At 42.5% G+C, this 12660-nt stretch overlaps 2 protein-coding genes across 2 annotated transcripts in view; one reads left to right on the top strand and one right to left on the bottom strand.

Moving 5' to 3' along the window:
- The window catches only part of LOC308303333 (guanine nucleotide-binding protein subunit alpha-13-like), a 36193-nt gene extending 32605 nt beyond the window's left edge, over nucleotides 1-3588 (bottom strand). The window contains exon 1 of the mRNA XM_080747689.1: nucleotides 3049-3588. Within this exon, the coding sequence (XP_080603815.1) occupies nucleotides 3049-3349 (301 nt within the window). The 5' untranslated portion in view covers nucleotides 3350-3588. The remainder of the gene's footprint in view (nucleotides 1-3048) is intronic.
- A 1603-nt stretch (nucleotides 3589-5191) lies between these two features.
- Nucleotides 5192-12660, top strand: part of LOC308302902 (regulator of G-protein signaling 9-like) — a gene marked incomplete at both ends in the record, with an annotated part of 66757 nt that continues 59288 nt past the window's right edge. The window contains 2 exons of the mRNA XM_080747220.1: nucleotides 5192-5263; nucleotides 11758-11854. Of these exons, the coding sequence (XP_080603346.1) occupies nucleotides 5192-5263; nucleotides 11758-11854 (169 nt within the window). The remainder of the gene's footprint in view (nucleotides 5264-11757; nucleotides 11855-12660) is intronic.

The following is a 12660-nucleotide window of genomic DNA, read 5'->3' as shown; positions in this document are numbered from 1 at the left end:
AACCGTCCATTATAAAATCATGGGTAAAATTTGAATTACGCCAAATACCTATAGGGTGACTATGGGTTCACAGTTCACATTTGTTATTCTTTACTTTCAAGTGTAGCAACAGTGAAATCAGTACATTATACATCAACGGAGCTCTTATTTTACATTCCACAGACCAGAAGACAGAGCACTCTGGCCACGTTCAGGTGTTTATAGACGGTTGCGGGCACTTGCCCGGTCGGACAACCTTAAATCAAACTCTACCTGCCCTGAAAGACCTGCCAGGGGCAGGTGGGCAACCCTTAGTGTCACGGCGTTGTAGTTTTCTAGCTATCACCTAAAAATACATAACAAAGCATAGGTGATAGCTAGGAAACTAAAACTCTGAAGTGAATAGCTCTTCACCCTGGACTCTGATAGAGGCTTAAGGCCTGCAATGGGAAGGAAGACAGGGACTGAATCGGACAACGGTATTCGATTGGAGGAGAGAGAGCCACAGGCGTGGTCAGTAGAGATGATAAATAGGAAATTCTTCTTTAATAAAGACTTAACCCACACTTCACTGCCTTTTCTCCCTCTACACCGAATCTAGTCTACAAAGTTTTGTAGATCTGCTATTTTTTTCCGAATGCTCAGCCTAGAAAAAGGATCCAAGGTTCATATGGTTTCTTTATCCCCATGCATGGGGATATTATTCTCACACGCACAGTATGCCGAAACACACACACACACACACACACACACACACACACACACACACACACACACACACACACACACACACACACACACACACACACACACACACACACACACACACACACACACACACACACACGCACACACACACACACACACACACACACACACACAGGGCTTAAAGCAATGCATAGAGATGGAGTAATGTGCTACCCTGGCCCGTAGCGGTACTCGGAAGGGGTTAGGGGTCCGGTGCCTTGCTCATCACGGGCACCTTGGCAGTGCCCAGGATATGAAACTCTCCAACTAATCAATCCAAAAACGATGCTATGGCCACTCTTTCCTCCCCTCAACGCCAATTGTCTTTGGCGGAAGTAGCCGATCTACCAACTCAAGCTTGTGACAAGTCATGAGCTTGTAGATCTGTTATTTTCTCATAATGTTCACCCCATAAATATGGAAGCCTGGGTTCAAGAGGTCAAAGTCAAACTCTATTACTTACAGTTGTGTGTAGGTCTGTGGTGCTTAAAGTGGGGTTTGAAATGGACAGTAACTCTGAGTGTACAAATCAATAGAACCAAATGGTCCTGTACGGGTCCAGTTGGTTCCGTTTGTACACTCTCAAGAGTTATGGGAGCATTTGGGAGGTCCTTGATATTAAAAAAAGAACCACTGGTGTAGGCAGGCTACTGTTGTCCAGCAATAGATAGCAGTATTTAGTTACTGTGGTCCGAAGCGAGCCAGCCTCTGCTGCTCAAACCAAATCAACTCCCTATGGACCTGACTAAACATCTCCCAACAAACACACACAGCCAACATACATACAGTATATGAGCCTGCTGGCCTGGCCTAGCCTAGCCTGTCCTCCTCTTCTCAAAACAATGCTGAACTTAACTTACTGCTAGGACTGCCCATCCCAGAAACCCATTATTTTGTCTGGCAAGGAGGCGCGTTTGCAGCTGAAGGAACTTCTTCGAGCAGCCACAGCCAAACTAACTAACCTTACACAAGATACAGAAAGGAAAACCTCACTTGTGTTTACAAATATAGACGGCTGGTTGTGGCGTGGCTACACAAACGGCCTGGCTACAAACACTTCTTTTCAGCCAGCTGACATGGGTGTGCCTTCTCGTCGGATAGACTCGGAGAGAGAGAGAGGGCAGATAGGGACTATTTCTGTCAGTCCTACCCAGTCCCAGCTGCACTCATGTCGCGCATAAACAGATGTGATTTCTCCCCCTCCTTTCATCCATTCTAAGGGACCAGGGCTTCCCGTTTTTAGCCGCTTGAACCCCGGCACCCATATTCGCCAAAAAATAGTCGATCTACAAGCTCTAGATCGGCTAACTTTTGGTGTAAATCGGGGAAGTAAACAGCAACACACACAGTGCAACTCAGGTTTGTTTTCCTTTAAAGCCTAGAGAGCAATGCTTCTCAAAGTGGGGTCCTGGGGGTCCTTGGGGGAGTTCCAGGGGGTCCCCAGCTTAATGATATTTAGGAACCAAATGGACCATTACGGGTCTGTAACTCACGAGAGTGTACAAATGAAACCAAATGGGCCCTATGCATTTGTACACTACACTCATATTAAATTTACGTTGATTTTACTATATAAATTGGGGTCCCAGAGATAGAAATGCCCTTCAAAAATGGGGATCCCTGGCATATATTTTCAAATGGGGGGGTCCACGGGCTAATACGTGTCAATTAAGGGTGGTCCTTCCTTGACATGAAAAAGTTTGAGAACCACTAGCCTAGAGCAGGGGTTCCCAAAAGTCGTTTACAGAGACTCTCTGGGTTCCTTTAGGGGCGTCTAAATTGACCCATATAAGTCTGTAACTCTAAACAGTGCACAAAGGGTCCATTTGGTTCCGTTTATACACTGCCAGAGTTAAGGGGAGACATTGAACTGTAAAAGTTTAGACAATTTAGACCACTTCTTGAACCCTCTAGTCTAGTAGGCCCTAGACTAGAGGGCTTAAGAAGTGGTCTAAATTGACCCATACAAGTCTGTTACTCTGACAGTGTACAAAAGTGAACCAAATGAACCCTGACGGGTCCATTTGGTTCCATTTGTACACTGCCAGAGTTAAGGGGGGAGACCTTGAAATCAATGTAAAAAGGGTTTGAGAACCACTGGCCTAGCCTAGAGGGTTTAGCTCCCTCCCTAATGGAGGCAGGGGGGGAAGAAGTTGAAGCTGATCCGACTTTTTTCTTTCGCAACTTTCCCCTTCACCAACCAACTCCTCCATAATAATAAAGCCTTGGGTTTATGACCTCCAACCACGGCACCACCACCACCACCCAACCCCAGCCCCGGTACACTCCCCAAGCTCAATCATGATAGTTCCCTTTCCCTACCTTTGATCACGTTGCTGTAGATGGTGGACCTGAACTCCTCGCGGGCTTGCTGGTCGAAGTCCTGCCCGTGGATGATCCTCATCTGCTTGAGGAAGGTGCTCTTGCCGGACTCGCCGGCGCCGAGCAGCAGGATCTTCACCAGCCGCTTGACGTAGGTCTTCTGGCGGCTGAGGTCTCGGTCGATCTCCTTGGAGCGCCGCAGCTGCTCCACCTCGCCGCTGTTGAGCAGGCACACGGGCAGGCACACTTTGAGCACGGACCGCGACGGCAGGAAATCCGCCATGTTTCTGCCGCTAGACATGAGTGGAAACACCAGAAAACACAAACACACTACAGCGGTCCTCCTCCCCCCCTATAAAATAGTTTGTTTTTTAAGATCCTTCACAACTTCATGGATGGACGGGTGTCCTCCCTCCGAGCCTCCGGCCAGGGTGTGGGTGGGTGGGTGGGTGGGTCTGGGGGACCAGCCACAGAGGAGAGTTTTGGTAGTAGTTTTGTAGTTGTACACACTCACAGCCACAGGTCCTCTGTTGCCTTGCTTGCTTACACCCAACCCAAGTTCCTTGCTATGTTGCTGCTGTACTCCTGTATGTGTGTGTGTGCTCGTGCTCGTGCTGTTCCGCGCCCCGGCTGGAGGAGGAGACGCCTGCACCACGTGCGCGCGCGTGGGTCGCGGACCCGTTTGTGGGTCGCTGGACACATTTTGTATGGGTCCCTTAAATGTTTGGTATCCTACATGCTCCAAAAAAGCAAAGATTTTCATGAATAATATATAAAATACATATTTTTTTTTCTTCTTCTTCTTTGTAATAAAAAAAATTGAAAAATATATATTAGGTCTATATATATTTAGTTTTTTTGTAATTTCATAAATAAAGGAGAAATATAACAAATGTCTAAAGAGTGGTGAAAATAGCCGATCTACAAGAGCACTGAGAGCTTGTAGATCTGCTGTTTTCACTAGTTTGGGTGTGTGTGTGTGTGTGTGTGTGTGTGTGTGTGTGTGTGTGTGTGTGTGTGTTTATTGAATATTATATTAGACAGATGTAAAACAGCAGGGGTCCATTGGGGTCCTTGGTATTCAATACATTTCAATTCATCAACATAATAAAGTATCATAAAAAACATTAAATATATAGGCTAATCAAAAACACCTGTGTGTAAAATATATAGTAACTATAAACACACAAAGATAACCGTATTTAATTGTATGTGTCATAATAATAACATTAAATAGTATTTTTAAAAGCTAGTGAACGCCCGGGGCGTGCATGCTTGTTGCTGTGCGCGTTCACGAGGCTCAGGCGGCAGAAAGGAGCAGCCATGCGGCCACGCCCCTTCCCTAGACTCAGGAAGTACATTATAGTTGAATGATCTTTTATCTGTTCTGTGGTTCTGTTACACACTCACTGCTTTTGTTTGGTTCATAATAAATAGACAATTTATTAGTATTATTGTTGTTGTTGTTGTTGTTGTTGTTGTTGTTGTCCGTTTATTGTCATGCTGCCTGGAGTTCATAAAGATATGATTTATGTTGTTTAAACAAACAAAACGTACAAAACAATGGACGAACATCTTGATCAAAATATACATTTCCAGAATGGCCTATATGCTGAACACACACACACACACACACACACACACACACACACACACACACACACACACACACACGTGCTGTGCGTGTGTGTGTGGGTGTCTCGATCTGATCTATCAACAAATTAAAAAAACAAAAACAAATTTAGGCCTATATTATAATGTCTAAATTTGGCATTAGATAAAAAACCAAACGTGGAATATTTAATGCCTTTTGGTGATACAATGTCGCCATCTAGTGAACACATTTCGCCATGGTGTAAAAACCGTGCATACAACATGTATATCTACCGAGTACCAACCAAACATGGGTGGAGGTGTGATTGGTGGATACGAGAGAGAGCGCTGCCTCCTGTATGTGTCTGACTCTTCTCGCAATCCCCTCTCCTCCACTCCAGCATCACAGCACAGCACGACACACTCACAGACACACAGACACAGCTACACGCGCACGGACCCTGCAGTTCAGTGCGAGAAGAGGAGCAGACAGAGAGACAGACAGCACAGCACAGCAAGCAAGCAGCAACCACAACCACAACATACAACAATGACTATCAGAAACAACGTATTGCGCGATCATGGTCAGAGGTACCGACCCAGAATGGCATGTCTCAAGAAGGTAGGCTGTCATTTCATGATAATAACAACACTGATTGTGTGCATGTGTGCTTATAGACTATTTATTATTACCATTCAGACTTACCGTTTTCTTTTCTTTTTTTTCTTCTTTTTTTGTTTTTTGTTCTTTCATTACTGTGTTCTATTCGTCTGTCATTCAATGTTATATGAGATAGGCCTACTTAAATAAATGGTTTCCTGTGGAAATAAGCTTAGTCTTTTCTAGGATCTCCTTTTAGTAGACCTTGTACCAGTGAACTGTACCGTCATGAAACTGTACCTTTTCCTATGCAAACTTCTAATTAAGTCTTCAATCAATCAAAATCAATCAATTATTATTATACCTAGATCTTGGCTTACTACCTGCTGCCACTCAACAATGGCCATTCTCTTCTAGAAACACAGTGCAATTCATACAGGTTGCATGTTTTGTCTATACTGTCTGGACTGATGTGTGTTCCACATGCAGTCTCCAGTCAGTCAGTGTGTCTGCATGGATAGACAGGCGTTGATTCTTGCAAATTGTTCATCATTGCCATAGAAAAGAAAACAATATTTTAAACCTCATAGTCCTCTGGAGACTTTTTTATACGTTCATTTATAGGACAGTAGACTGACAGGAAATGGTGAGAGAGATGGGGAGTTACACATAGCAAGGGTCATCATCGGGATTCGAACCCATGACATGCTGTCAGGCTGGCATTGCAGCTTATAGGGTGCCCGAACCAACATGCTGGCGTCACATATCATATAAATTAATATATCTATTTTATATCTATTTTAATTTCAAATAATGCATGCTTTTCAGCTAAAAATCTAAAATGACACTATACTTTCCTGTGACACATAGGGCTCAGTATATATTATATACTGAGCCCTATATATTTGGGCTCAGAGATAAAGCTTGAAGATGAAGCGGTTTAGTGTGAGGTACAGGTGTATTCTTTGCAGAGAAAGCTTAAATGAATGCAATCATTCAACAAACAGATTACATCTTCATCTATGCTTCTCAACATGAATGTAGTTTAGGCTACTAGCACTGACAAGAAAGCAGTGAACAGTTGGCACGTAACACACACAATAACATATCCCTCAACAGAACACAACGCTGTAGAAATATACAGTATAGTATCATAACATTGATTCTTGAATTATTTATCTTTGCCATAGAAAAGAAAACATAATTTTAAGCTTCTTTTTTTATGGATCCATTTGGTTTAATTTTACACTCTCAAGAGTTCAATTGTTGTTAAACACCTGCATTACCTCATTTACAAGAAGTCTACACAATTATAGGGAACTAACCCTTACCCGTTCAAAGATATGAGCTCCGAAATGATGTGCAGTGTGTGGGTTATGGGGTGTGCACTGTGCACACAGTATATGAGGGATGGAAAGTAACTTTAACTGGTGCTTGCATGATAATATGTAGGAGCATCAATGTAAGAAATACCCGTTTCGTTTAATGGCTACAGAGATACTGTGTACCGATCTGCATGATTTTTGGACAACAGTCTTACCCAGCGATAACAAAATATTCTGAGTCTTGGGTCTGAGAGGCTACATCTCATCAAATGGTGGTCCGTGGCTCAAATGCAGAATAAATAATGGGCCTTGATATAAAAAGGGTTGAAAAGTACTGGTCTAGTCAGTTCATTGGTTCTCAGCCTTTTCTGCATCAGGGCCCACTTGACAATCTCGAAAGCGTCCGCGGCCCACCCATCTGTCCACTCACTACACAGTTCACAGCATGTTTATTTTGATGATCAATCAATGGATTGTGTTCCAGCTTGGATCAATAGTAATACTTTCAGTTTGTGGTGTAAAGTATTGGTGACTCACATCAATGTAATGATTAAAATCTTGATGTTTTGCCAATTATTTTGGCCCACTTGGAATATCCTCACGGCCCCGGCCCCACATGTTGGCAACGGCTGTTGTTGTGAAATGTCAGTGTGATTTCCATCTTGTCACTCTAGACATGTGTACCCCTGGCCTGTACAGTATCATACCATCAGTTTTATAATAATAATAATAATATTCAGGGACATGCAGAGAATGTTAGAGAGGCAGGGGCTGAAAACTCTAAAAGGGCTTTTTGGTAAAAATATCGAAAATAGCAGACCGGCTATTTTCGGTACTTGATACCACACTGAACTAAGCATTATCAAGTGAATACTGGAAATGTGGCGTACAGCATGGATTTCTACACAGAGAGGGCAATTCTTTCAACATAAGATGCTGCATTCAAGTTCAGGAGAGTTTGGACAAGGCACATTTCTTGAATGCTGCCTTTAGGTTTTACATAGTAAAAACTACATTCATGGTCTGGAGAGGGCACTTTTTACAGACAGATAAAAGGGCAGGGACTCAAACCCTCTTTGATGTCTATGTGTGCATGTGCCTGATAATAGTAATAATATGTATGTGTACCTGGACAGTATCATACTGTCTGCTGTTCCTGTGTGATAATGTGCTTCAGTTTAATAAGCATTAAGCCTGGATCAGTATCTGTGCTTCCATCAACACTAGCCGATCCCAGGCACACTGCTAATCCATCCATGCACCACCGCCATGCAACCTGTTGTGTCCCAGGCAAGCACACTACAATACTGACTGCTCTGGTCTGGTCTACTCTAGGGCATTCACGAATAGTGATTTTTAGTATTCGAATTATTCGACCTCAAAGTATTCGGATAGTCGAATATTCTACAGGATAATATGCTTATTTTGGGGGTCACGGCCTAAAAAGGTTTGAGAACCCCTGGTATAGAGCATCAACAAATTCATTGACAACTCATTGACAACTCATTCTTATGACTTCCTATCTAGCCAAGCTTTATAAACCATATATTTTTTAAAGAGAAAACAATAATAATAAAAAAAAAACAAGCGAATATTCGACTTCGGAGAACAACGTCGAATAGTGACTTTGATATTCGAATATTCGGATATTTGGTGAATGCCCTAGTCTACTCTAGTCTATACTCAATCTTTTTGGGGTAAAATTAGTGTTAAATTGCTCTATATTCTGATAGCAACGATAGTGTGTTTGTTCAGTAACAGGTCCAACCTCAACTCTTTAGTAAACAAAATGAATGTTCAGGTTGGGAATGGATACCAACGTTACGTAATCCAATCAGGATTCAGGAGAGGGAGAGCTGATACATACAGGATGCGAGATTAACAAGTGAAATTGGAAGTGGTGAAACAAAAAAAGATAAGCAGACAATTTGGAACTTAAAACATTATATAGATTGGAGCTGATGAATGAGCTTAGTGAGGTTCTCTTTCCTGATTGGACAAAATTGGTATCCTGACCTGAAAATGTATTTTGAGACTGAACAAACACTCTACTACAGCAATGATTACATTCAGAGTATACAAATGGACCCACAACTTAAATCCTACAAGTATATACTTTGTTTTACTACCACTAGAGAAAATAACTGAACTACATACAATGTGTTGCAAGCAACATGTTTTTAGCGTGTAGTTAGGAAAGGGGTAGGCAACCTTAGCAACCTTAGGCACCTGTGCCAACATTGGCACAGTGGAGGGTGATCACTGGCACACTGGCTTTAGTGCGAGAGAGTTTTTAAGTCCCCTCACATCTGCAAATTACATTCTGCACATCATTTTACATTCATTCAAATTGGTGAGGGAGTCTGGGAGGATATGTGAGGTTATTGCTGAGTCTAAAGTTAATTAAAGTAAAACAAAAAGAATAAATAAAGGTTGTATATGGATCAAAAATCTGTATAAAACATTCCATTTTGACGTGATGTCATAACTGAACGAAATTCTGATATGGCACACTGACTATCAAGAAAATTAAAACATGGCACTGCATTTCAAAAACTTTGCCGACCCCTGAGTTAGGCTATTTTAGATTCTTTTTATTTATATATTTATTTTTGGAGCTGTGTGGAACACAAGCTCCCTATACGTGGCCGTGTGTGTAGGTATGTGGGTATGTGGGTGGGTGGGTCTGTGGGTCTGTATGTAGCCTGTATGTAGTAACCCTGGGTGACCAGAGAGGTGCTGTTGAGTCTAGCCTGCCCTGAGCATCAACTGCAATACACACACACACACACACACACACACACACACACACACACACACACACACACACACACACACACACACAGCTCCACTTCGAACAGAGGTTCGATTTTTTACCCAAAGTATGGATGTCAGGTTGACAGTGGTTACGGAAAAAAGTAGTCTCGCTAGGCAGCCTCGGTTTAATGCGTGACTCAGGACTTGACGTTAAGGCTTGTCCTGTTGTCTCGCTAGGCAGCCTCGGTTTAATGCGTGACTCAGGACTTGACGTTAAGGCTTGTCCCGTTGTCCGGGAGAAGTAATGAATCCTTCCGGACAAGCTCATTAAAAATGTACTTTTGGTTTCAGTGGCTCTTGGTTTCACTTTTTCTGTGACGTTCCTAGCAGCTTTGTGCTGTATGCAGACTATACTGACTATGGAGTGGAGGGTGGAGGGAGCAGTCCTTTTGTTCTTATTCTATACCTATTATTTGTTTATTTAGTTAGTTAGTTGGTTAGTTATCTAGTTAGTTAGTTAGTTAGTTAGTTAGTTAGTTAGTTGGTTAGTTGGTTAGTTGGTTAGTTAGTTAGTTAGTTAGTTAGTTAGTTAGTTAGTTAGTTTACAGTATATCAATGTCTGACTCCTAATGCATGCATTTAAGAAATACATTACTGTGAAATGTCTAATTCTTATCCGGACGAAGTGACTTTTGTGCCCGGACAAGTGAAGGGGAAATTTACTTGTCCAAAGGAAAGGTGCCTCAAAAAGTTCATGTCAAGCCCCCCTGCTTGAGGTAAAGGTATAATGGCCTCAAGTTGCGTTGTGTTGAAAATGATTGGACGTGTCAGTTGATCCAAATAGTGGGAGATGGGCATAAAGAATGGGAGCTGCTTCAGAGAGACAGGGAATGTCATGGTCACCTTGTGTCCTGGACCGGCCTGCTCATCAAAGAGCGCTCTGGTCCTCCCTCTGACCGACCGGGGCCCCCAAGGGCCTCTTCAGGATGACTTCAAACAGCAAGGCCACATCAAACACTGCCCAGAGTCACACACACAGTGACTCTGCACATGGCAGATATGACACACAACCTAAATATATACAAAGAAATGACTGACACGGTTGACAACTTTATACTTAAAAAAGAATATTGATATAGTTTCAAACACTAGTAGTATAGTGGAAATAACCGATCTGCAATCTTGCATCAGCATCTTGACGTGCTGTGAGCTAGTAGATCTGCTACTGTTTCCACTACTGTTTGAAAGTGTTTGAAACTATATGTAACATTTCTCGACATGGAAACGTTTATGGCGAAATAATTGTGATTAGACGATTATGTACCTTTTACCAATATTATAGAGGGTTTAAGTGGTACCAGAAATTCAGCTCGGCAAATAAAAGGTGAATTGATCCCAGTGCATGACGGAGGACGACATCACGATAAATTAAATCTCCACGATACGAGTGTTTTTTATCACGATAAACGATTATATCGCTTATCGTCCCATCCCTACAAGAGACGAGACACACACACACACACACACACACACACACAATGCAGCAGTGTGACGTGGAATCAATTTGCCTGAATGAATTGAAGGGACCACAAATAGGCTTGGAGCTGTCTGCTCTGCTGGTGTTTTATTTTAACACATCCCACGTAGCAGTGGGAGCTGATAGCAGGGAGACACTGGAGGTTGTATAACAGCCACGCTGTGAGTCACTGCAGGGCGGACAATGTAGTCCAGTAAATACTCCAGTATTGTACATGTACATTTTCAGAATATTTCAGAAATGGGTGATCTACAAGCTCATAACGCGTCACACTGTGAGCTTGTATGAGCTGCTATTTCACTATATTTGAAATGGAGTGGTTAAGGTGTAAATATAATGTATTGTTGTCCCAAGACGACCCTTCCTATAAATGTAGCAGAGTCCAAAGTACAAGATATTTCTATTTACAGAAAAATAAAATAAAAACAGGAATATTTGTGTATGTTCCATAACGATTGGATATAATTCACTTCCACAGTTTGTGGGAGCTAGGGGACAAAAACTATTGAAGCATTGTCCAAATCTACCCCGAATGTTCATACATTATACATTGAGGGCTGGGACTCTTTTTTTATTTTTTTAATTCTCTTACTCTCTTAAGATCCTGTATTTTCTTCTCTTTTTTTACTCGCCTTCTGTTTGCAAACGGACTCAAATTGCGATTTAATCACGATTTAAACTGTCACCAGTTTGAATCGATTTTGAATTGATTTACGATGTATCATTACAATCGTGATTTAAACTGTCACCAGTTTGAATCGATATTGAATTGATTTACGATGTATCATTACATTGCCTACCCTCAACGTGACCTGTAGTGACTATGTGTCGCCCTTCATAACGACGGCTTCCACAACCTGTTGTCATGGTGACCTGTGACCCCCCCCCTCCCACAGATGGAGGCCGTGATGCTGGAGATGCAAGATCCAAACACAGGAGTCAAGTCTCAACCCCAGAGACTGGCTATTACCTCTATACCCCACGCTATCACAGGTGAGACACAAATACCAATAGATTTTAAACTATATATGGTTAAAAGTCTATTGTCTATATTTACACAGACAAACATGTAAATAAGTTCAGCTGTTATTGCACAAACTCATAATTGCACTTATCCCAAACAGCACCACCAAACATGTATGCAGAAGCAGGTCATGGTTTCTTAGCAGCGTTCAGTGTAATACCGCTGCGGGATAGAAGCTGTTACTAAACCTGCTTGTTCCTGACTTTATCCATCTGTACCTTCTGCCTGATGCCTGGCAACAGTTCAAACAAGGAGTGACCAGGGTGGGAAGTGTCCTTTAAAGTTATACTATGTAACTTTTTTTATAAAACATATCTTAAAATTGTCCTAACTATTAAATCGCTAAAGTTTTAGAACCCCCACTCCGTTAATGTCAGCCCCAAAAGCCTTTTCTTTATATGTTTTCTGCATAGCTGTGACAGGGGCTGTATTTCCCGGCAAAATGATGTAATCTCCCACACGATACACTACCGGCCAATCACAGCGCGGATCATACACCACCGGCCAATCACAGCGAGTCTTGCTGTCTCTAAAGGACGTAGCTAGTAGCTTCCCTCAGCAACTGTGTTTACATTGGTGAAGGAATCTTGCCTGCTACTCCCTCAATCCTGGTCTAAAAATGACGGGAGACGGCTCTACGGATGCGTATCGGCGAGGCGGAGGTGCTCGCGGATACCCCGTTCCGGTGGTCCGCGGCGACTCCGGCCAAAAAAAGCAATACCGCTACTGACCACTAGTTGAGCAGCTTCCACAGTACAGCTTTAAAATGTTCTCT

Source organism: Nannobrachium achirus (assembly GCF_963921795.1).
Source record: "Nannobrachium achirus genome assembly, chromosome: 18".
Taxonomy (NCBI): domain Eukaryota; kingdom Metazoa; phylum Chordata; class Actinopteri; order Myctophiformes; family Myctophidae; genus Nannobrachium; species Nannobrachium achirus.
Note: the sequence above shows the minus strand (reverse complement) of the source record. Positions and strands in the feature narration are given on the sequence as shown.